This window comes from Mixophyes fleayi, chromosome 1 (assembly GCF_038048845.1).
Source record: "Mixophyes fleayi isolate aMixFle1 chromosome 1, aMixFle1.hap1, whole genome shotgun sequence".
In the NCBI taxonomy this organism is placed as follows: Eukaryota; Metazoa; Chordata; class Amphibia; order Anura; family Limnodynastidae; genus Mixophyes; species Mixophyes fleayi.
Genome location: NC_134402.1, coordinates 10,990,462 through 11,014,987, shown reverse-complemented (window position 1 = coordinate 11,014,987; position 24,526 = coordinate 10,990,462). Strand labels below are relative to the sequence as shown.

General features: G+C 43.7%; 1 protein-coding gene across 2 annotated transcripts in view; it reads right to left on the bottom strand.

Annotated features, from left to right (window-relative positions):
- ZNF638 (zinc finger protein 638) overlaps nt 1-24,526 on the bottom strand; it is a 100,488-nt gene that overhangs the window by 15,111 nt on the left and 60,851 nt on the right. The window contains exons 1-8 of one of the 2 annotated variants that reach the window (XM_075188086.1): nt 17,963-18,108; nt 6,403-8,194; nt 3,955-4,016; nt 2,228-2,266; nt 1,849-2,123; nt 1,254-1,759; nt 537-677; nt 166-282 (exon numbers count right to left, since the gene is read on the bottom strand). In XM_075188086.1, the coding sequence (XP_075044187.1) occupies nt 166-282; nt 537-677; nt 1,254-1,759; nt 1,849-2,123; nt 2,228-2,266; nt 3,955-4,016; nt 6,403-7,980 (2,718 nt within the window). In that variant the 5' untranslated portion in view covers nt 7,981-8,194; nt 17,963-18,108. Of the gene's footprint in view, nt 1-165; nt 283-536; nt 678-1,253; nt 1,760-1,848; nt 2,124-2,227; nt 2,267-3,954; nt 4,017-6,402; nt 8,195-17,962; nt 18,109-24,526 lie in introns of those variants that run through there. The other variant, XM_075188006.1, reaches the window with a different exon arrangement.

Sequence of the window (24,526 nt, the reverse complement as noted above, 5' to 3'; positions counted from 1 at the left end):
CAAAGACAAGTGCAGGAGACATATTTTAGTCTGAGATAATTCACAAGCACTTAGCAGATAGGGATAATACACTGCCCCCAGAGATGTCAGACATCCCACTGAACCACTGCGTGAGTGGCGAGAGCTGGGAAAGGATTACACTAGTCATGGGGAGCGCTCACTTACTTTCTTTTGTCCAGCCAGACAAAGGTTCACACGCTGGCTGTTTATCATTACCGGCGTTGTCTCGCTGTAATTGACTGCAGCCGTAGCGGCCTCCTTGAAATTGGTTTCTAAGAATGCCTGTAGCAAAAAGAAGAAGCAACAAAGTGTTATGGGCCACTACGGACATAGACATATTGCTCCTATGGAACTGGTTCTACCAGGTTGGATCACACCCCTAGGTGTTCTTAAAGGAGTCATCTAGGCAGGATGAGAAAGTTTACATGGAGGTGTGTTTCTGGAAGGTAAAACCTCCTACTGAACAGCTGGTAAAGATAACAGACACAAGACAACTGGGGCAATAACGGGACCCCAACTGTCTGGGGTTGAAATACCTCGTTTTTCGAACGAATAATGAGGATGTCGCAGACTTTCCCAAACGGCTGGACGATTTTCAGTATATCTTGATCAGTATAGTCACTATCTGGTAGATTGGTGACGTGAATAATCTTGCCAGAATTGTTTTTATTTGTAAACTGAAAAACACATACAAATTCATGTAAAAACATCCATGCGTGAAGCTTTACAAAGAGCAGGAATACATTGTATGTGCATTATGAGATCTCAGAACAACATGACGTCAATGCCTCTCAGCAAAATGATGCAGAATCAAGGAGCCAGGCAGAGAGATCTGGAGCTAAGGAGGACTCAGGGGATGAGGACACTTAGTAAAGTCTACACAGCATTTAGCAACAAATTCTTGATAATGCAAATATTTGGCTCTTTATTGAATTATCCATCTATGTGGTCAAACTTCATCAAATCTAAAATACAATTATGTTTTATTATATTTATATTCTGCAATACTGCACAGTGAGGTACATAGAGAAATAAAAAATATATATATATATATATATATATATATAATTTAAGACATTGATTACAATATGAATTGGTAACAGAGAAATTGAATAGGGTCCCACTTAGTATTACCATTCTCATGTTTATGAAGAACAGGTTTTCCCTATACCCACCACAACTTGACCTCTCACTATGACCTCTATGGCTCTGCAGGTATTGTCTAGAACTACAGACTACACTATGAGATGTACCTTATTGAGGGGGTTATAAGGTTCATTAACTGGAGCTTTCGGTGGGTTTGGAGTCTTCCGGTTACCAGCAGGCGGCTTGCTTGGAGGCAATTTCTTCCAAGAGGAAGCGTTGGACGTGGTCTTCCTGGCAGCTGTGCTCACAACTGGTTTCTTGGCGGCTGAGGTGCTAGACGTTGGCTTCTTGGCGGTAGAGTCGCTTGATGAGGGGTTTCGTGGTGCGTTAACGCTGCTGGGTTTTTTAACGGAGCTGTTGCTACCGCTGCTGGGCTTCCTGGATGAACTGCCGACACTTGAAGTACTGCTGCCCGGTGCTTTCACAGAGCCGCCGCTCTTGTTTGTTGGGGTTAAACTACCGGTGGGCTTCTTACTTTTGACGTTGGTTTGTGTTGGCTTGGGAGGTACTTTCTTTCCATTGGTTGGTACCTTTGCAGGTTTTACTTTTTCCCCACTTTTAATTTTACTTGCTTCAATGAAACTTTGCACTGCCGCATCTACAGCTCTCTTGTCTGCAAGAAAACGCCATAAAAATAGTTATAAAACTGTAAATTCACTGTGTAAACCAAGTAACCTACTGTACAAACAACTACTGTCTTACCAGGAGAAGGGCTGCTTCTTGAGCGAGCCCGTCTGTGTCTCCTAGGAGACAGTGAGCGACGGGGGGATCTTGATCCCCGACGAGGACTACGTGACCTCCTTGGGCTCTGCCGAGATCGCCGTGGGCTCCGGCTTCTAGTTCTTACGGAGGATCTTGGGCTGCGTGAAAGTGACTTGCGATTTCTGCGCCTGGAACTCGACCTTCTAGATCGCCGAGGACTTCCGCTATTCGACTTGGATCTCCTTGGTGTTGTCTCATCTTTTTTGTCTTCATTTCTAACGTAAAAATTGTCAGACAATCCAATATGAGATACTAGATTCACATCTAGAATCATACAACTACCCCTTCTAGGAGGAATTAGTCAACACAAGCTCATTACCTCACGGAAGACAGAACATGTGGGTTCCAGTCAGGATACCTGTTTAAAAAGGTAGAAATAATCAAATTAAGATGAAGATTAAAGTCTTTAATAATGAAAACATGTATGAATTAATGGGAAAAAGCATCCATTTAAAATAAACACATTCCTTTGTTCTAAATGCATCATAGTTCAACAGGTTTATGTGGTGATTTCTTAAAGTGTATGCTCTGTGCATGTCTTCAGCAAATGCCAAAATTATGCACTCGGGCTAGAAGTGTGATAACGTGGACCAATCGCTATTGATCTACCCAGTCACTTTCCCAGTCTTTAATGTGACTCAGATGCTTCATCACGTTCACCATAGAGAACTTACAGTTATTTATAAGGGATAAATCATAACTGCAGGGTAAATATGTTCTAGAAAATTAATCCATTGATAAGTTTAGCTAAAGTGTAAAATGTGAAGACAGGGTCTGATGTAAATGTATTTGATGGCTCTGCACATCCCAGTGTGAGGAGATAACCATGTCACCTGTAGCTGCTTCAAAGAGCTCCTGTTAGTTTTGGACTCCTGAATAGACTTTGTGGGGCCATTCTTGCAGCCCAATGCAGCATTTTGCATGCATATACAGGTATATAGAAACATGAGCTTCAAAAGGAAAATTCCTTCATAGTACATATTTTGGGGAATCTGGGTGACACTACATACTGATGTGCAGAAATCACACCAGGGTTGTGAATAACCGGTACGGTAGGGGGGGGGGGGGGGGAGGTATCCGGGAACAGTTAAAATCACATATCTTTGGAAAAGGTATGTCACACTGCCAAAATGTCATCATGTTTGGTATCAAAAGATGGACAGAATCATAGGGGATTTATGAATGATAAAATTGGATAGATGCGACGCTCTACAGAATAGTTAAATCACACAGTAGAATTGGGCAGTAAATCAGACAACATGCAAATGGCGATTGGTAAAAGTGTCACAGGCCACAACCCCCCTGGGGGCAGGGACAGGTCTGAGATGGGACACAGAAAATTGACAGACTTTTTGGGAATTCAATTCACATTGATAAACTGTCCATCTTCCAAGACAAATTTCCCTTGGCCAGAATGCAATTCATGTAAGTGAGAATCTGAATGTAGCTCCTTTTATTTTAAACTGTTTTGCTTGTGTATGTTTTATCCCAGTTGTTTATTAATTATTTTTCTTTATATCTGAATCCCCTGTATTTTTGCATATTAAATCTATAATTTAATATGTTGCGTCCTTGATACTCTAACGAATCCAGTAGCCTGTTAGAATATAGCTCGACCAAGTTAACCCTGTGAATGCCAGTGTGTGATTTGTTGATACATTTGCTTAACAAGCTTAGTGTTTACTTGCATTTATATTTGTATAACAGTCTGGAGGTGTGAAGAGGTAACCCTGTGCTTGCTGGTGTGGGTCTTGCTAGGCTGTGGATAGCTAGAACCCTGTGTGCCAGTGTGGGACAGTATATTGGGGTCCTATTGCCTGTATTTAATAGTTGGTGACAAACCTGAAGTGTGTGGGGCTGTGAGAGCGCTGTGTGGGGGCGATTCAGTAGGTCTATAACCTGTGTGATAGGTAGAGAGAGACTGTGGGCTGGAATCTTGTGACTTCATACAGCGAACACCCCCAAAGTCACGGCAGCTGGGAGCGTGCTCGTGTCAGTGTAAATTAACAAACTGCCTAAGAAGTAATAACAAGTAGAAGCTCTTACTGTTGCCTCAATTTCCGGCAATTTTCAATGTGGGATGTAGTATTCTGGTGTTTAATCCAGTCCTAAAGAACAAAGGGAGGAGGAAAAGACTGTTATAATGGACATACAACACCTCAGTAATAAGAGTTGACTGGCAAAACAAAATGACTTTTCTACCTCACAGTAACGCGTGGAGAAGACACTTCAAATAAACTTTAATCTATGTTTATATTTGAGACAAAGTAACTTTCCAAGCACAAAGAAATACAAGTAAAAATATACACTGATGCAATCCCCCTACACCAGTTTGTATAACCAATTTAATTCCTACTAAAAACACAAAATGATTTGCCTGTGTTGTGGATGTTCCCAAAAACAGTTCTGTTGCAAAAATTACACTGTGAAATGAAAATAAAAATGAGTGACATGGGCTTCCATTATGACTGCCCTCAGCACATGAAGAATAGCAGGGACCAGCCGGGTAAGAACCAGTCCATCAGTCCTGGAAAGCTTACAAGCGGCTCTAACTGAATGGGCGAGTACACTAATGTTCTGGGTGACCTCTCACCTTAGCCACTTACCTTCTGCAATAAACATAACCCTTGTAGTGAAGACAGAACAATTTTAGGTTTACTATAAAAATAGATTAACAATAGGATGATGGTGATTCGACAGGTTCTTCTCCACTTGCCCCATCTGGCAGTGACTAGCCTCGCTGGACCACGACAGAAGAGACGAGACGTTCTGTCGCTGACCTTTCTGGTTGGTCTCTCGCACAACTTCTATCTTGCACAGCAGATGGCGGTGTCAATATATTGCTGGTGGTCTTCGTTTAAAAACACGTCTGTTCTACAGCTAGACCGGCCCCATGACCATGAACTAGATAACCCTCATTTAGCGCTTCCTAAAAACTTTCTTCAATAAGGAAAGTGCCTTATTTAAAACTGCCCCAAATCTACTTCCCTTTTAAATCTACTACAATAAAATTTAACGTACAAAACTTACATTTGGCTAAAGTCTGATGCATCAACTTTTCCAAATGTTTACTACATTTTCTATAGAGCCTAAACGCAGTGCGCTTCAACCATATTAAGCCTAAGCGTAATCCACAAATTAGACCAGAAAGCAGTCCCCCTTCTCCACCGCCAGCCCTGGGCGCAGACCGCCCCTTTCACCACCGCCAGTCCTGGACGCAGACCGCCTCCTTCCCCCACCATCAGTCCTGGACGCAGACCGCCTCCTTCCCCCACCATCAGTCCTGGACGCAGACCGCCTCCTTCCCCCACCATCAGTCCTGGACGCAGACCTCCTCCTTCCCCAACCATCAATCCTGGACGCAGACCGCCTCCTTCCCCCACCATCAGTCCTGGACGCAGACCGCCTCCTTCCCCCACCATCAGTCCTGGACGCAGACCGCCTCCTTCCCCCACCATCAGTCCTGGACGCAGACCGCCTCCTTCCCCCACCATCAGTCTTGGACGCAGACCGCCTCCTTCCCCCACCATCAGTCCTGGACGCAGACCGCCTCCTTCCCCCACCATCAGTCCTGGACGCAGACCGCCTCCTTCCCCCACCATCAGTCCTGGACGCAGACCGCCTCCTTCCCCCACCATCAGTCCTGGACGCAGACCGCCTCCTTCCCCCACCATCAGTCCTGGACGCAGACCGCCTCCTTCCCCCACCATCAGTCCTGGACGCAGACCGCCTCCTTCCCCCACCATCAGTCCTGGACGCAGACTGTCCCTTCCCCACCATCAATCCTAGACGCAGACCGTCCCTTCCCCACCATCAATCCTGGACGCAGACCGTCCCTTCCCCAACATCAGTCCTGGACGCAGACCGCCCCTTCCCCACCATCAGTCCTGGACGCAGACCGCCCCTTCCCCCAGCATCAATCTTGGACGCAGACCGCCCCTTCCCCACCATCAGTCCTGGACGCAGACCGCCTCTTCCCCACCATCAGTCCTGGACGCAGACCGCCTCTTCCCCACCATCAGTCCTGGACGCAGACCGCCTCTTCCCCACCATCAGTCCTGGACGCAGACCGCCCCTTCCCCACCATCAGTCCTGGAAACAGACCGCCCCTTCCCCACCATCAGTCCTGGACACAGACCGCCTCTTCCCCACCATCAGTCCTGGACACAGACCGCCCAAAATACCGTTCATTTTCCCATGTTAAGCCCGAACACATTACATACCTCATATATATTAAACACTGTACACCTGCATGCTTTATGGTTTTATGACTTATCCCATCAATTTACTTTAAAGCGTAAATGGGGGAGCTGAAAACATATAGTCTTGTATGTAATAAAAACCCACACAAGCTCAAATTTCACAAGATATATTGTTTAAACTTTCACAATCTTTGCATCACAATTCAATGTTTCAACGTTAACATAGTAGTGGACATTACCTAATGCATGTATACACTAAATGGTAAATACAAACAAACATGAAACCACTCACCTTTAAGTGTCTACATTCTACGTTACACAGAGAACATATATGAGGAAATATTCGTGGAGAAGCGGCATAATAATCATTCATCATTGAAGGAGTTGGCAGCCTCTTCAGTTTCTGAGTTTCCTCCTGAGACAAGGCTGGAGTCCAGCTTCCTTTTCCAGCCGGTGTAGTTTCAGCAGGAAGCTGGTAGCTTTTACCGACACCAGTCACCACCTGAACCGCAGTCTTCATCTCTGTATGAACAGTAGCCGGTACGTCAGAGACAGCGGGAACATCAGTCTGAATAGTGATCACTGGTTTCTGACCTTTCGAGACATTGACTTCACTAGTTGTTACAGGTTTCTGTTCACCGACTAAAGTCTTGTTGTTGGATCTGTCAGGTTTTGGAGGCTGCCACATGGGCTTACGGCTACCAGATATGGTTGGGATTTTGTTATCCATTGCATTTTCAGGGTGTTTGTCAGGCTTCTTGCTACTGGAAGTTGCAGGCTCCTTGGACGCTGTTCTGGGTTTTTGTTCAGTTCTTGAAGACTCATAGGACCGCTCAGAGGCAGAACGGTCATTAAACTGGAATTTGCTTGAGTGTCCATAGTCAATAACTTTGCTTTGCATCATTTCATTTCCAGGTCTTCTCCCACCACCCTGGTCAGGAGTGGATCCGGGACGACTCATTTTACGCAACCGGATGTCTCTCAAAATACTTGGCATATTTCCTGGTGTCAGTTGATCATCAGGGTACCGGCTGAGCTCCTCAAGGTCTTCATTTGATAACCCAAAGCTTTCCAATATACTTGAAGCACTTTCGTTTGTATACCGATTCTGGTTAGACATTTGTTCCAGTGAAGAAGATTTCATTCCCATGTCTTGACCCAAGTTTCCAAACATACTGAGTGCATCCCACGGTTTCTCCTTCATGTGACGTCCAGGTCCCTGTAAAGGGGTTTTAGGCTTTCCACCCATGTGATCTGAAGAATGTGTCAACACACGATTCACTATAGAAGGAATTTCTTGACTCTGGGATTGCATTCTAGGTTGTCCTTGACGTGAGGGAACGTTGGGCCCGGGAAATCGTTGGGGCAATGCTTGAGAACCCATTACTCCTTCGCCAGATGAATGCATTGGTGATCTCATTGGCATAACTTTCATTCCCATTTGTTCTGAATTTCCGCCCCCAAATGATCCAGGATTGTCCACCGGCCTCATGCCAAATCCTTGACCCATGCCGCCTTGATTCATACCAGGGTGGCTCATTCGATTTAAACCCATGGCAGGCTGATTCATGCCAGGCTGATTCATGCCAGGAAAGCCCATGTTTGGACGGTTCATTCCCTGATGGCCCATATGTGGGTGGTTCATGCCAGAGTTCATACCAGAGTTCATACCAGGGTGATTCATACCAGGATGGTTCATGCCTGGATGGTTCATATTTTGCTGGTTCATGGCAGGCATGTTCACACCAGCCATGTTCATGCCTGGCATATTCATACCAGACATATTCATTCCGGGATGGTTCATGCCTTGTTGATTCATCATAGTGTGGCCCATAGGTCTCTGGCCAGGGAAACCTCCGCGGTTAAACATGGTGTGAGCTGTGCTTATTTTCAACAAAGCTTGATTTAACAAAGCATAAATAGGGGAAGTACTGTTCGAAGTAACAGATGTCAAATGGTGAAGAGCCAACTGAGTCTTAATTTGAGCAAGCTGTAAATGAGGAAGGCTCAACAGGACAGGGCTAGAAATGCCAAAGTTCAAGGTATTCACAACCGGAGCGCAATTTTCCGAGAACAACACAAAGCTGAAAGTTAAAACACAGATATTAGATTTTCATCTTTTCACTCTTCATACAGTGGGCACAACCATTGATGGAAACACTTCAAGGAATAATAGCCCGTACAAAAAAAAAACCTTGCTGGCAAATATTACATTTCACACAATGGAGAAAGGTTTAACCAGCTTTGATCGAAATGGAAGGGGAACAATTCTCATAAAAATGCGTAAGAAACCAAACAAGGTGCTTACAGGAGGTTAACACGAAATAAACACAAGTTTAACATATTCTAAAAGGGTTTCTCATTCGTCTCACTGTTTTCAGTAAACAAATCAGCACATACTGGATTCCTGACATTTAAAGTTTACAGTACAGAGTTCCATTCAGATGAAGATAAAATGTGATGCAATGGGTTTACAAGAGACCCCTTCACGTCAGACAGGTACTTGTAAGAATACAGCCCGGTCTGCCCATTCATTCAAACAGTAGCTGAATTCAGACTGGCATCAAGGGCCCATACCACACAACAGCCTCAAAATGATCATTCAACCCACCATACAGGCTTCTTGTTTGAAAGCTGGAACTGCTAAATTCTTCATTTTAATAGTAAAAACTTCCCGATCTTGATCTAAGACCAATGCCAAAAAGGCTAATTCCCCATAAAACAGTGTGCATACAAAGACTTAGGGGCCTCAAAACACGTATGTTGGCATCTATTCAGAGATAAACTATCGCCCCGTACCATATCATTTTCAAATACTTTCTTTGCAAAATTGTACCTTGGAAACACAAACACATTTTAGATTTACAAATAACTTGTGGAATACCTCTGTAAACGTTACTGGCAAAATGTGAGGTTGAGATCTGCCGTTTGTGCCTGATATCATGTTCCAGTTCTGAACAATTGTATACTCCCAGCAAAAGTAAAAAAAAAAAGTCAACTGATCTGTCAATCAGCCATGCTTACAAATGAATGTACGGTGAGAGAACCGTCACAACATGACTAATAGTAAGGCTGTGGGAGGAATTAATGTCTCTGCAGCAGACACTAAAACAGCACTTTAGTGCATGGTAACCTCTGTAAGCAGTGATTTACACATATATAGGCTACATAACAGAGTGCAATAATACCGAGATGGCAAGAAAGGCAAGCCCTTGATAAGAAACTAAGTAGTATTTGGAAGCTACTGGTGGTTTCTAGAATAAATGAGGAAACACCATTGCTTTGCCACATTGAGAATATAGGGGTTGTACTAGATAAACATACACATGTTTAGGAGAGACGTTGAGGGAAATCAGTACATAAGGTGGATTTCCAAATTGTTCTTAGACAATATGTTTAAATGTTTCTACCATAAAATGTAAACAGATTGAAACTACACAAAAATTCTCTGATATTTTCAACTGGAGGAATGAACAGATTTCAAAATGTCAATTAAATAAAGAACAGTTGCTTGCACTATATAAACTGACAAGACATTGAATAATATATCATGATGCTGTTACAACGAGGCAGCTTCTATACCAGCTGCAGTGGTACCACAGATACGGGGTTACACCGCTCTGCATGAACACAGCTAAATGTTCTACAATATTAAACACTTTAAATACTGAAAATATGCAGAAATCAATATTTGTATGACTTAAAAAACCTGATTCCTTCACTAAACATTGGGACTCAAGCGTTTGCTTACAAACACAGCAACTTATTACTACCTTATTACATGCACCAAGTGAATATTGGCACATGACCAGGACTGGAGGGCAAATTATTTTACACCTGTCTCACAACCAATAAAATGTGGACGAGTGATCAAAGGTGTAGAACTGCTTTATGTGCATTCTCCAAACACAAGTCATATGTGCAGATTGCAAGGCAGCACCCCCAAATTACTGCATGGCTCATAAAACAGAGATAAATAGGGTAATCTGAAAATTATGACACCATGGTTTACATCACTTATACGTACAGTAATGAGATAAACATCAGTATAAGCCTTGAGATATCAAGACAACTGCACACTTTATATCAGGAAGTAAAAACAAATTTCCCAGCTCGCAACTCCCTGGTGGATTGTCTGCAGGTCTACATCTCTCTGTACCCCCACAGGGTGTTCAGAGCGACACACCCTTCAATTTATAGCCACAGGTGACTATGTATTTCAAGATCAAACCACTTGGAAATAATGGGAATTTTGCAATTTGAAAAACAAGATTCAGATTAACATTTTTTTGGCACAACAGCTTAAACCCAACAACTTGACTTTAAATACACATGACAGAATAAATACACTTCATGTAATGTAACCATGAGACTAGCGAGCAGTTTATTTATGTACACACTGGACAGAAAAAGGGTTTGAAGGTCTCACATGATGCAGCAAATGGTTCTTGGATTTCCCTGTTATCTGTTACACTTATACTGGAGGCAGGATGAAAAAAATGGAAGTGATGCTTTTATTTCTTCCCCAAACTGTAGTCTTCTGATTGCAGGTGACAGCAGGCACTAAAGTCTGAAGAAGGCGACTTCCGTCTGATATCCCCTCTTATAGTACAGTAGATATTTTATCATTCCAGCACGTGTTGTGGCACAGAGCAAGTAACATTCTTTAACAATCACATCAATATGAAACAGTATCAATGCCTTCCTATCAGGGATTCAAAAAATTTAATAAAATAAAAAAATTATCTTTTCAACCTAGAAACCTCCCTGTTATCTAGATGAACCAGAACTTGATGAATATCCAGGAGCTGGGAGATGCTCACCCCTCCCTCTGTACCTTACTCTACTAGTATAGCAGCCAGGTGACTCCCAAAAAACTATCTCTAACCTACGACATGTACAAGCTGCCTGGACAACCGCTGAGCACCTACCAAAGAAGGGGTTCTGTCAACTTATTGTAGCACAACCATTTCTAGGTAGCGTAATTATGTCAAATACATCTATTATGTATACAGAAAGTTGTGAAAATGTACAGAAATATGTGCTTCACAGGCGAGTAAAAAAAGAAAACAATCCAACCAAATCAGGGAACAGCAGAAAGAAGGCTAATTGCACTTCTACAATGAATAATATGCATAAAATGCTATTTTATTTTTTCTATCAGTATAAGCGCTGTGCAACTGACACCCAACCAATGCTGTTTTGGAATCAGCAGCTTTTTCAGGGAACTACTGCAGTTTCCTCCTATATGAAAATACTAGATCTAAAAGAATGAAATGTTCCCCAGCATTGACTAACCTCATCCACGCTCATCACCATTTTCTGTCCTTTGTGTTAATCCTGCCTTGTACAACATCCCTTCATCTGACTGCTCTGTAATGTCTGGTGACTCCTCTACACTGGGAGGGTGCAGGACTGACAGAATGTGTATTGCAGGTAACTATATAACCGGAGGGCACTGGTGACAGGTTTACAATCTAGGAGACATTTCTACAAAAACTTTCAGGTCTTTTTCCAAACAGAGCAACTACATCTGTCACACTCAGTATTATACAGTACACACAGAGATACTGCTGCCCTGTGTGATGATGGTACATACAGGTAATCACTGAGCACATTATATCTGATTCTCTGGTTGGGCACAAGGTTGTTACAGCCCATTCCCCCAACATCTGCTGCTTCCACCTCTACCCAGTGTATGCACCCTGCTGTTATATTCTATATATAACTGTCCAGATGTAACATGCTGAGCTTTGTAGTGCCCCTCATCACGTGACATGTCAGAGGCCCCTCCCCCAGCACAGCCTGGTCTCTCGCCGCCCGGGGCATGCTGGGAGATATCACCACCACCCCCTTAACCCACTGTGCATGGCGGGAGATATCTCCTGAGTCACCAGATAACCAGGGGCTGCATCCGGGACATTGGCCCCCTACACCCAGCACGTGTCCTGGCCGCGGCTGTGTCCCCGCTGCCTGCACGGTGCCCCGGTGTCTGACCGCCTCCTACGTGTGCGGCTCCGTGCAGCCCCGCCCCCTGCACACGGACGCCTCCGTACAGCCCCGCCCCCCGCCTGCACACGGACGCCTCCGTACAGCCCCGCCCACTCCGCACGTGTCATGCTGAGAGGGTAACTACCTACCTCCTGAGGTCACCCCAACATTCACCCCCCCCCCTCCACTCAGTATGCATGTGTAATGCTGAGAGAGGGGAACTACCTACCTCCTGAGGTCACCCCAACATTCATCCCCCCCACTCAGTATGCATGTGTAATGCTGAGAGAGGGGAACTACCTACCTCCTGAGGTCACCCCAACATTCACCCCCCCCTCCACTCAGTATGCATGTGTAATGCTGAGAGAGGGGAACTACCTACCTCCTGAGGTCACCCCAACATTCACCCCCCCCCCCCCCCCACTCAGTGTGCATGTGTAATGCTGAGAGAGGAACTGCCTACCTCCTGAGGTCACCCCAACATTCATCCCCCCCACTCAGTGTGCATGTGTAATGCTGAGAGAGGGGAACTACCTACCTCCTGAGGTCACCCCAACATTCATCCCCCCACTCAGTGTGCATGTGTAATGCTGAGAGAGGGGAACTACCTACCTCCTGAGGTCACCCCAACATTCATCCCCCCCACTCAGTATGCATGTGTAATGCTGAGAGAGGGGAACTACCTACCTCCTGAGGTCACCCCAACATTCACACCCCCCCACTCAGTGTGCATGTGTAATGCTGAGAGAGGGGAACTACCTACCTCCTGAGGTCACCCCAACATTCATCCCCCCCACTCAGTGTGCATGTGTAATGCTGAGAGAGGGGAACTACCTACCTCCTGAGGTCACCCCAACATTCATCCCCCCCACTCAGTATGCATGTGTAATGCTGAGAGAGGGGAACTACCTACCTCCTGAGGTCACCCCAACATTCATCCCCCCCACTCAGTATGCATGTGTAATGCTGAGAGAGGGGAACTACCTACCTCCTGAGGTCACCCCAACATTCACACCCCCACCCCCCCTACTCAGTGTGCATGTGTAATGCTGAGAGAGGGGAACTACCTACCTCCTGAGGTCACCCCAACATTCACCCCCCCCCCCACTCAGTATGCATGTGTAATGCTGAGGGGAACTACCTACCTCCTGAGGTCACCCCAACATTCATCCCCCCACTCAGTATGCATGTGTAATGCTGAGAGAGGGTAACTACCTACCTCCTGAGGTCACCCCAACATTCATCCCCCCCACTCAGTATGCATGTGTAATGCTGAGAGACAGGGTCAGGTTTATCTCATATTATACACCTGCTCTTTAAGCAGCATAACTCTGGGCTCATTCATCATAAATACATTGGTCCAGGGGTACAGGAGACCCCAGAGCTGCCTCCTAGACAATCTATCCGTCCTTAGGAGATGTATACCCACTCTCCCTCTGCATGCTGTACTGATGGCATCAGCTTCTAGTTTTAGTGTTAGTCAGACTAAGTTAACAGGTTTTATTTTGGTTACAGGAACAGAAACTTCCATATTCTGCTCCGTCTTACGTCACATTACACTGGCTCCTGTGTAAGGCATTGATCCCACTGAAGTGGAAGCCTACAACAACACTGGGGTGTGGATAGGAAAACTGAAGACAACAATAAGAATGAGAGGTGAGGGAGGAAGTCTAGTTCTAATAACTCACCGTATATACATTATTTCATTCTGACAGCTGTCACCTTTACTCTAACATTAATCTTTTCCTCCCAGCCCTTTGGGGGAAACTCCCAGCTGAGGGTGAATAAGAATCCCCTGAACTTACAGTAATGGCCATGAAGCCCATTGTTGTTAGAAGTCTCATAGTATTATAAAATGTAAACATTTTCAAGAATTTTAAAATATATCTTCTGTAGTTTTAGTGGCAAAAAGCCACCTTTCTTTTTAATCTACAAGAAAGCTTGATGTATCTCTTCCTCCACCTCCTGTGTATACAATGCTGATAGCATAAGGGGTGAAGCAGAGTACTTATCATTACAATGTTGATTGATATCCAGGTGTATTTCCCAATACAAAATTGTGATACTCTAAAATGTGCCCAATCTAGATCTGCTCAAACCGCACCTCTAAGTTGCAAGGTCACATGTTTTCTCTTTGTGAAAAATAAGACTGTTGGGGGGACATGTCCAGGCCTGAATTTAATAAAGGCCCACATAAAACCAGACTTAGCAGTGCACAATTATAGTGATAGCATGTTTCCCATCTGTTTTATATTGTATCTGTAGCTCAAAGGCTGGAGATGTGGTTTACTGATATAATATAAACACATTTATAATAAATGTTACTTATTGGTATAATAACCCAACTCCTAGTATGCAGAGACAACATAATGGAGGTGGACAATGTAGCTGTGGCTTGATGGAGAAGTATGTAGCCTAACAAAAGTAACCTGTTGATACCCCTCCCCTCTTATTCTCACCAGAAATTATTATACATGTTTTAGTCCAACTCCACGGGGGGGGGGGGGGGGGGGGGGGGGGGGGGGATTCAATTGTGCAAAGTATCTTCACAACCATTTCGGAGACATTTCCTTACGCCCCATAGTGGTGCGAGGAAACATGAGCAAATATTTTTTTTACCATACTAACAGTAAAAATGCGCAGGAACATCGCGGCTAATTGAATCTACCCCCTTGAGTGTGTGTAGCCCGTACTTCCTGGAGATAGGCAAGGTGACCAGCACAGCACTTCCTGTCACTGGATAAAGATTCACAGTTTCCCAACTTCAACAAGATGTCCACACAGATATTTGTTATACCTAGCCAGCCTTAAAAGTAGTTATTATACAGCTTTTGAATTCTAGACACAGTCTGAGATACCCATTTAATCAAGGAGGAGTGGTTGAATTACCCAGATATCTCTATCTGTGAAGCCACACCTCTTCCCAAAACACTTAAACAGGACGCATTGGCTGTACATGATGGGCATCCGAGGTTCAGAAACTTAGCGACCTTGGACAGCAATTAGGATGAGTTAACTTCAAAATTATTAACAGTAAGGCTCTGCGAGAAAATAAGGTGATTAGCAACCAAGACTAAATCAGCTCTCAAAATGTTGCCCACTATGGCATTAAATGTCCTTTCCTTGTTGCCAACTTCTCCAGGCTGAGGGGAAAAGCAGCAATAGACTCTAAAACAGGGGGCAAAGGATGGGTGTTTAGAGGTGTAAAACCACTTTAAGGGTATTCTCCAAACACATTTCTAATCAGCCAAGATGACATCCCCTGTATGCTGTATAGTCCATAAAACCTATAGATTGGATTAGTTGAACTCACCATGATTTGCATCAGTCATGTGTACATTAGTGAGATAACATCAGCATAACAAGACAACATATCAGGAAGTTACAAGAAAATCACAACACCCTGAAGGATTGTCTGCAGTTTTACGTCTGTCTGCGTCACCTTTCTTTATTCCCACAGGTGTGTAAAACAGCACACCCTCCTATTTTGAACCACTGTCTGGGAAATAACTTTGTTTTGTCATTTAAAACAAGATTATGATCAATAATAGTTATGGTACAACAGCATAAAGATAACAGCAAACTGACCTCAGATGTGTAAGACAGAATAGAAATGTATCATGCAACACATGCTTTGTCCCACTGAAAAAACAGCTTCAGAATTGCTGTCTTTCTGTAATACACCATTAAACTGTGCTGCCAATTATGGTAGTTGCAAATAAAAACAAAACAAAAACTCCCTGAATTGCTACAAACAATACAGCAACGTCCAACTTTATAGTTTGGTATCAAGTTTAGTTGTTGCTGTTGTATAAAAGAAATATTGTTATTACCACTTTCATTTCATTAATAGTTTACAGAAATATATTCAGGGGTTTCCCAACTTATTTGCATGTTCATATCTTTCCCGATTCTAACAGACAAAACTTCAATAATTGTGGTATAAAAGGAAAAGCATGTCACCATGGAAGAGCTGGATATTGGTTAGATGGATTCACTACTATCTTATCAGAAAGAATTAATCATGGCCTGAAAAATAGTCATTAATCTCCTGAAAGGCAGTCACTCCAGTAGAATGCCCGTATTACAGATACTCTCAAGGCAATGTCCCCTTTTAAATTTCAGAAAATTGAATATCCTAATCTGACTCTTTATCACACATCAAGGAGTGAGACAATGTGTATAGTCTTCAGTTTACATCACTATGCTCAGCATACAGAAATATCTTTACTACCCTGTAGGCACTTGCCCTGGGGTTATATATTAGCTAGAATTGAGGCCCTCCGCTCATACCCGTCAGATCAGGGCAGTGGCTTTCTACCCCCCTCGTTTCCCATGAGCATACAATATGGCTGGCTTTTCCCCCACTTATGTGTCCTTCCTCCATTCACTTTAAAACAAATCTACATGGACTTTCTGTGGCTCAACACCCATCGGATACCCCCAATCCAATTGTAAGTATAGGCTCAAATTCATAAGCCTACAACTACACTTTTAAAAGGCAGTCGTCTCATATATATACCAAGTAAAATGTTCTTGTTTTGAGATCTACCATTTCTATGTTCTCCTCCACCTAATGTACCACAAATCTTCAGAGATAAGATCTAACCCACATTGGACCGCCAGAGGAAAGCTGGGTTTTACAATTACATGCTGGCTGTAGTCCAGGGATGGTTTAGATGAACAAGATATCCATAAAGACTCATTACAAAATGTATGAGACTGGGATTGTCACTAAGAAAATAAGGGTTAGCCACTCAACCACACACATCCAAGATTAACAATGTTCACATTAAAGGTTTGTGAAGCAATGTAAGACCACTGTCTCTGCCAGTATATTCTCATTTACCCATCACCTACATGGACTATAACAACCTACGTGACACACTAATACACTTGTCCTAGTATAAACCAAGCCTCTACATCTTTTTAAATTTAGTATTGTTAGAAATGCCCTATGTTTCTAGTCATCATCCAATTGTTATTTTCTAGAATAGCAGATTGTGCTACCCCAGTAATGTTTCTTAATGAGGTCACTAAGTAACTAAACTGTTAAAGTATTGTAGTTGTAGAATCCAAGCAGTTCTTTTTCTTAATATTTTTAGGTCTTTCTTCCCCAAACCCATCTTTATCAGGAGATACTGATGCCTGGGTAAGTGGATCTTGCATACAATGGCCTCATAAAAAGTACAAAACATTATAAAAAAAAAAAAAAAAAAAAATACACATACATAACATTGATTTATGTAAGAGATGTGAGACACCAGCCCCATATAGACACTGATTTTAAAGGATCAATGTTGGCTTTCACTGGGGCACTAGGTTTATTCATATAAACTGTCAATAATTGATATTTAAATAAAGGTACACAGCGAAGGAGATATTACTGCCCCAGTATGAATAGTGCACTGTGTGATGATGGTATATACAGGGCTGTATATTAGCAGCATATTATATCTGCAATAGATTTTTTTCTTTTTGGGTTGGGAACAGGTTATAACAGCCCATTCCCCAACATTAGCTGCCCCCACATCTACACAATGTATCTACAAATATATATATATATAAAAGCCCGGATGTACCATGCTTGTGGTACCCTCATCATGTGACGTGCCAGAGGCCCCTCCCCCAGCCTGGTCTCTCTCCCGCCCGGGGCATGCCGGGAGATATCACCCCTTGACCCCCGGGGCAATTCTGGGAGATATCACCCCATAAATCACCACAGTTAATGAGAGAACTATACGCCCGGGCTGCATCCGGGACACTCGCCCTCCCCCCTCTCTCTCAGCCGCCGCCATCTTCCCTCACACGCAGCACGGGTCCGGGCGCTCTGGCCTCGGCGGTGTCGGTGTCTCCGTTACCTGCTCCTGGGAGCCGCTTCCTCCTGTCCCCAGCCGTCCGCACGTTGCCCCGGTTTCTCACTGTTCCCTCCTCGCCGAGCTGCGGCCTCACCGTCCGGATCACCGTCACTGCGTCACCGCCTTCTGCGTGCTCGTCTCCGTACAGCCCCGCCTACCGACGTGCGTCCGCGCCTCTCCGTACAGCCCCGCCCCCCTGCGTGCGTCCGCGCCTCTCCGTACAACCCCTTTCCGCCCCCTGCGTGCATCCGCGCGTCTCCGTACGGCCCCGCCCACGCCTCTGGTGTCCCGCTGGCAGACAGGAGGGGGCGGGGTCAGCGTGTCACACTGAGCTCCTGTATTATGGATATAGTAAAAATCGGGACTAGTTGTCCCAGCTGGCTCTTGGCCAGTGAGCAGGGAGTGGATGTGACAGCTCAGAGTTAGGGGCTTATTTCTGAACCTCCAAAGAGCTGTGTACCCCTGTAAATCACCCAGTTTACAGAGAATGCCCCATTGTGTAGTACCATGTCTATGTACTAGTACAGGGTCCCAGCAGAGAGCAGTCCCAGCATCTTCTGTTGTAGATACAGTCTATATAAGTGTCTATGGGGACTGCAAATACGCCCTGTTTATCAAGATCGGAGAGTGACCCCAAGAGCTAATGCTCCATTACAGGAGAGGGTCTTCACATCGCTCCCCCAGCCGGCTTCATACCCCTCCCTCCTATCCCAAATTGTGCAAAGCCCATAGACTATTGGGAGCCGCTATCCTGGCCGAACATATTTTAATAAATAGGAACATTAAATCATTTCTTATCATTGTGATAAGATTCTAATTAACATGAACATACGACAAGTTTTATATATATATATATATATATATATATATATAAAGGCCGTCTCATGTTTTCAAACTTGCATGTTGGCAGTTATCATAGAAATAACTTTATAGCTATTTTCCCCCGCAGAGGACAGTAGAAAGATAAAGCACTTTTGGAAAACCCGTTCTCAATGAACCGGTCCCATATTTATAGCAAATAGGAACCGTTGCTGGGATAGAGGCGGCTTCCAAATATTTGTGCTCGCGCTCTCGGTAGCGTCGAGCTCCCTGCAAACATTCCAGAGCTGTATAAGAGAGCGGTGACCAGCTCTGAGGGCTGTGTCCAGACCTGTCTCTCTGATTTAGGTAACGTTCTTACATACAGTCTCCATAAATTTTTCAAGGCACCCCTAATCCAAAATAATTACAGAGCAGACCCGTTTTATAAGTAGTTGGGTCACAATAACGTAATAAGTTCAGGACAGAAACACTTAAGTTGTTTGTAAAAATACTCCATAAATCCAAGGATAAAGAATATTTTTATATTTTTTTTTTCAATTATATTTCTGTCAAAGAACAATTTACAGCACTCACTAATAGGAATAAGATTAAACAAAATTATACTACAATGTTATTATTATTATCATAGATTTGTAAGGCACCACAGTGCTCTGCAGCGCCGTACAGTAGGGAAAACAGGACATACAATGGAGACAAAATAAATGCAGACATGAAAAGAAAGGGCACAGAGAGCTTACATTCTAAAGCTGGGTACACACTACAGGGTTTTTGTCCGATAATCGTCTCAACCAGCCGAAATACGACCGCTCGTTCGAAAGTTGGGTCAGTGTGTGTGGTGACACGATAGTCGAAAGTCTGCCCAAATGGACGATTGTCGCCTCATTTGGTTGGTTGTACCGTTCAATATTTTCCGATCAATCACCTAACGATCATGTAGTGTGTATGCACTTACGCTGACGATCTCCATAGAGGTTACAGAGTCGGGCTCTTTTCAGCCGATACTAGCGATGAATGTCCCAGTGAATAAATGTAGAGAGTGCTGTAGAAGGGATAATTCATTTGTTCATTCTGAGACAGAATATTTTGTTTCAGAGTCACAGGAGCTAATAAAAATCGTTAGGGCATGTGGATAGCTATAACAAGGCGGTTTTAATCAGCGTGACAATGTGACAGTAATGAATGAATGAATATTGTTCTGTCATTCTCTGAAGACTAGAGGACCAGATGATGGACCAGATGAAGAGCACAGAGCTGAAGGTAAATCATGTCAGTGTGTATGGATGAACCGCCAGACTGATTGGACCTTCAGTCGTAGGTACAATCATTTGAGATAGTACGTCGGTCTGAAAAATTCTTCAGTGTGTACCCAGCTTAAGGCTAGGTACACATTACAGGTTTTTCAACCAACTATCTGGCCAAACACTCGATAAACGACCGTTTGGCCAGATATAGCATTAGTGTGTATACGTGCACAATGAACGACAGTCGTTCCAAAACACGGTTAATCGTTTAATTTGATTGGTCAGTAGGAATAAAAGTCTTGTTTCAGCCGCCTTCCGATCTTGCAGTGTGTATGTACTCACACAGCTATCTGCCCAGAGAGAGAGTCACTGTGTCTGTGTTAATTATAGAGAGTGCTGTAAGTGGATTAATTCATCCGTTCGTTCTGAGCCTGAATTTTTTTTTTTCAGAGTTTCAGTGATCTCGATCTCCATAGTTTACAGAGTCATGGGGGTAAATGTATGAACCTCCGGATTCTTCAACTCCGGCGAGTTCAGCGTCTTCAGCGCTTAAATTTAAAGCGGCGCTGCCTTGTAAAGGGAAACTTCCCTTTACAAGGCAGCGCCGCTTTAAATTTAAGCGCTGAAGACGCTGAACTCGCCGGAGTTGAAGAATCCGGAGGTTCATACATTTACCCCATGGTCTTTTCAGCTGATGCCGCCAATGAACATGTCCTTGTAACTAAATGTAGAGAGTGATGTGGATGGAATAATTCGTTTGTTCATTCTGAGACTGAATATTTAGTTTCAGAGTCACAGAAGCTAAAGAAATTTGTTATGACATGTAACAAGGAGGTTAATCAGTGTGACATGAATGTCATTATCTAAACCACTATAGATCCAGATGAAAAGCACAGATCTGAAGGTAAATCGTGTGTACGCATGAATCGCCCGACCGGTCGGATCTTCAGTCGTAGGTACAATCGTTATATATATTACAGATTGGTCTGAAAATTCTCCAGTCTGTACTTGGCCTCAGTCGTGTATCGTGTGTACACGTGAATCGGCAGACTGATTGGAACTACAGTCGCTTGTAAAATTGTTAGTGACAACAAATTGGTCGAAAGTTTCTGCAGTGTGTACCTAGTTTCACTGCAAGAGGGCACAGCTGAAACAAGAAGAGCGAGTGTGGCTCAGAGTGGAGATTGGGATAGTTGTCAGTGTGCATTAGTGTGAATAGTGTTATCGGGCATAAGGTCAGCTCTAAAAAATATATGGGTTTTCTAAAAGCGTCTAAAGATTTGAAGGCTGTGGGAAAGTCTGATTAAGCGTGGTAGAGAATTTCATAAGTGGGGAGCAGCACGGGAGAAGTCTTGTAGGTGGGAGTGAGAAGTGTTACCAGAGACAAGACAAGGTGCAGGTCAGAGGTAGATCTAAGAGGGAGAGTATTTTGATATGAGAATTGAGATGTATGAAGGGCTGGTGTTGTTGAGGGCTTTGTAGGTAAAGTTAAGTAATTTGAATTGGATTCTGGAGGACACAGGGAGCCAGTGTAGGGATTTCCAAAGTGGTGCAGCAGATGTGGAGCAGTGAGAGAGGAAGATCAGTCTTGCTGCAGCATTTAGGATGGATTGAAGTGTGGATATATGGGTGTCAGGAATGCCAGATAGCAGGAGGTTGCAGTAGTCAAGATGGGAGATGATGAGAGAATAGATAAGAGTTTTGGTAGCATGTTAAGTAAGAAAAGGGCGTATTCTTAATGTTTTTAAGGTGGAGTCAACAGGACTGGGAGTGAGTCTGGATGTGAGGAATAAAGCAGAGTGCGGAGTTAAGTGTGACACCAAGATTGAGGAAATTGTGTTGTTATTGACAGTGAGGGAGATTTGAGGGGATGTGGTGATTCTGGCAGGATGGACTGCTTTGGACATGTTCAGCTTTAGGTAGCGTTGGGACATCCATGTGGAGATAGCTGAAAGACAGTTGGTTACATGAGATCGTACAGAAGGATAGAGGTCAGGGGAAGAGATATAGATTTGGGTGTCATGAGCGTAGAGGTGGTATTGGAGACCGAATGGGCAAATTAGTTCCCCAAGAGAAGAGATGTACAATGAAAAACATAAATGGCCAAGAACAGAGCCTTGTGGGACCCCAACAGATAGTGGGAGTGGAGGGGAGGATGTGCCAGAGGTAGAAGCACTAAAGAAGCCGTTCAATAGGTAGGAAGTGAACCAAGAAAGAACTGTGTCACGAAGGTCAATGGAGTGAAGGGTGTGTAGGAGAAGAGGGTGATCAACAGTGTCAAAAACAGCAGAGAGTTCCAGGAGAATGAGGATGGAGAAATGACCCTTAGGGCTAGATTTACTAAGCTGCGAGTTTGAAAAATTGGGGATGTTGCCTATAGCAACCAATCAGATTCTAGCTGTCATTTTATAGAAAGTACTAAATATATATAAGCTAGAATCTGATTGGTTGCTATAGGCAACATCCCCACTTTTTCAAACCCGCAGCTTAGTAAATCTAGCCCTTAGACTTTGCAGTAAGTAGATAATCAATCACTTTTGTGAGAGCAGTTTCAGTGGAATGTTAAAGGCGGAAGCCTGATTGTAGAGAATGGAATGAGAGGAGAGAAAGTGAGACAGGTGTTTGTATACTAATTGGTCAAGTAGTTTGGAGGCAAAGGGGAGGAGAGAAATAGGGCGGTGGTTGGAGAGAGAATCTGGATCGAGAGATGGTTTCTTCAGAAATGGTGAGATGAGCACATGTTTAAAGGAGGATGAAAATGTGCCAGTGGACAGAGACAGGTTGAGAGGTGAGTTAAAGGTAGGCAAGCAGTGGGGGAGGGGGAGCGGAGAAGTTGGCAGTCAATGGGGTCAAGGGGACAGGTTGTGGGATGAGATAAGATGAGTGCAGAGACTCTGTCTTCGGTTATTGGAGAGAATGAATTAAGGGTGGATTAAGGAGTGTAGGTGAGTGTAGGTGAAGGAGGGTGGAGTGTGTGGAATTTAGCATGAGCAGATATCTTGTCAAATGTTGATTTCGTCTTTGAAGTAGGTGGCAAAATCATTGGCTGTGAAGGAGGAGGAGGTGCAGGTGGCAGAGAAGTGAGTTGAAGGTGTTAAAGAGACGATGTGGGTTAGAAGAGTGGGCGGATATTAGAGATTTGAAGAATGTTTGTTTGGTAATTGAAAGGGCAGCGCTGTAAGATGAAAGGATGAATTTATAGTGGAGGATATCGGGATAGAAAAGAGATTTCTCTCCAGTGGAGCTCTGCACTGGGCATGAGGTAAGGTGAAGCTGAAGGAAAGGAGGTTGTGGTCGGAGAGTGGGAAGACTAAGTTGGTGAAACTAGACATAGAGCAGTAGCGGGAGAAGACAAGGTCAAGGGAGTGTCCATCACTGTTGGTGGGAGATGAGGTCCATTGGGAGAGACCAGATGAGGAATTAAGTAAAAGTAGTTTAGTGGCAAAAGAGACAGTGGGATTATCAATGGAAATGTTGAACTCACCTAGTATGAGTCTAGGCAGGTCAGTGGATAGGAGATAAGTGAGCCAGGGCGCAAAGTTGTCAAGGAATTGAGAAACTGGACCTGGGGGCGGTAAATGACAGCAACACGAAGGTGGAGAGGATAAAATAGAAGGATAGTGTGGACTTCAAAGCAAGAGAATGAGAGGGAGGGTTCAGTGGGTATGACTAGGAAGGTACAGCTTGGAGAGAGAGTAGAATGTACTCCACCACCTTGTCTGTCTGAGATATGTGGCACCCCCGTGAGTTTGTCACGGCACCACCGGCAGCCATGGCGCACAGTTTGTAAACCGCTGGACTAAGGTATAAGAAGAATGTTATAATTGGTCTGGTGACTAATACATATATAAAATATCTAGTCACAAAGGGAACACAATCCTTGGTATAAAAGTTATAAGAGTAACAAAGGATATATATGGTCGTAGATCTTTATCCAACACATTAAAACAGCATCTTCATAGTTATATTACTCTTGTCAGAATTGCTCGGGTATATTATCTATCTTGAAATATAGCCAAAGAATTCAAAGCCAATATGGTATATTTGTATGGTATATAAACCCCTGTTTATAGTACGAGCGTGGTGTTGTATACAGTTCCATCAGCTTGCGTTAAAATTAATGTAAATATTCTATGTATAGAGATCTTGGGGTAGATTTGCTAAAACGTCTAGAAAGGAAAAGTAGAGGTGTTGCCCATAGCAGCCTATCAGATTGTAGCTCTCATTTATCTCATACATTCTAAATAAATGATAGCTAGAATCTGATTGGTTAGTATGGACAACACCTCGTTTTAGAAGTTTTCACGATTCTACCTTCCACCTCTGAAACCAGTAACACATGTTCTGGTTCGTCTGTGATTGGAGAGAGCAGAAAGTAAGATATAAAGCGTCTGAAGAAATAAGTTACAGATTGAAATCATTTAGCATAATGAAAGTTTTTCAGAAACTCGGTGTCAAACTTATTTGGTGTAAAATAAAATAAAAGAGTTACTCACAAGTCTGA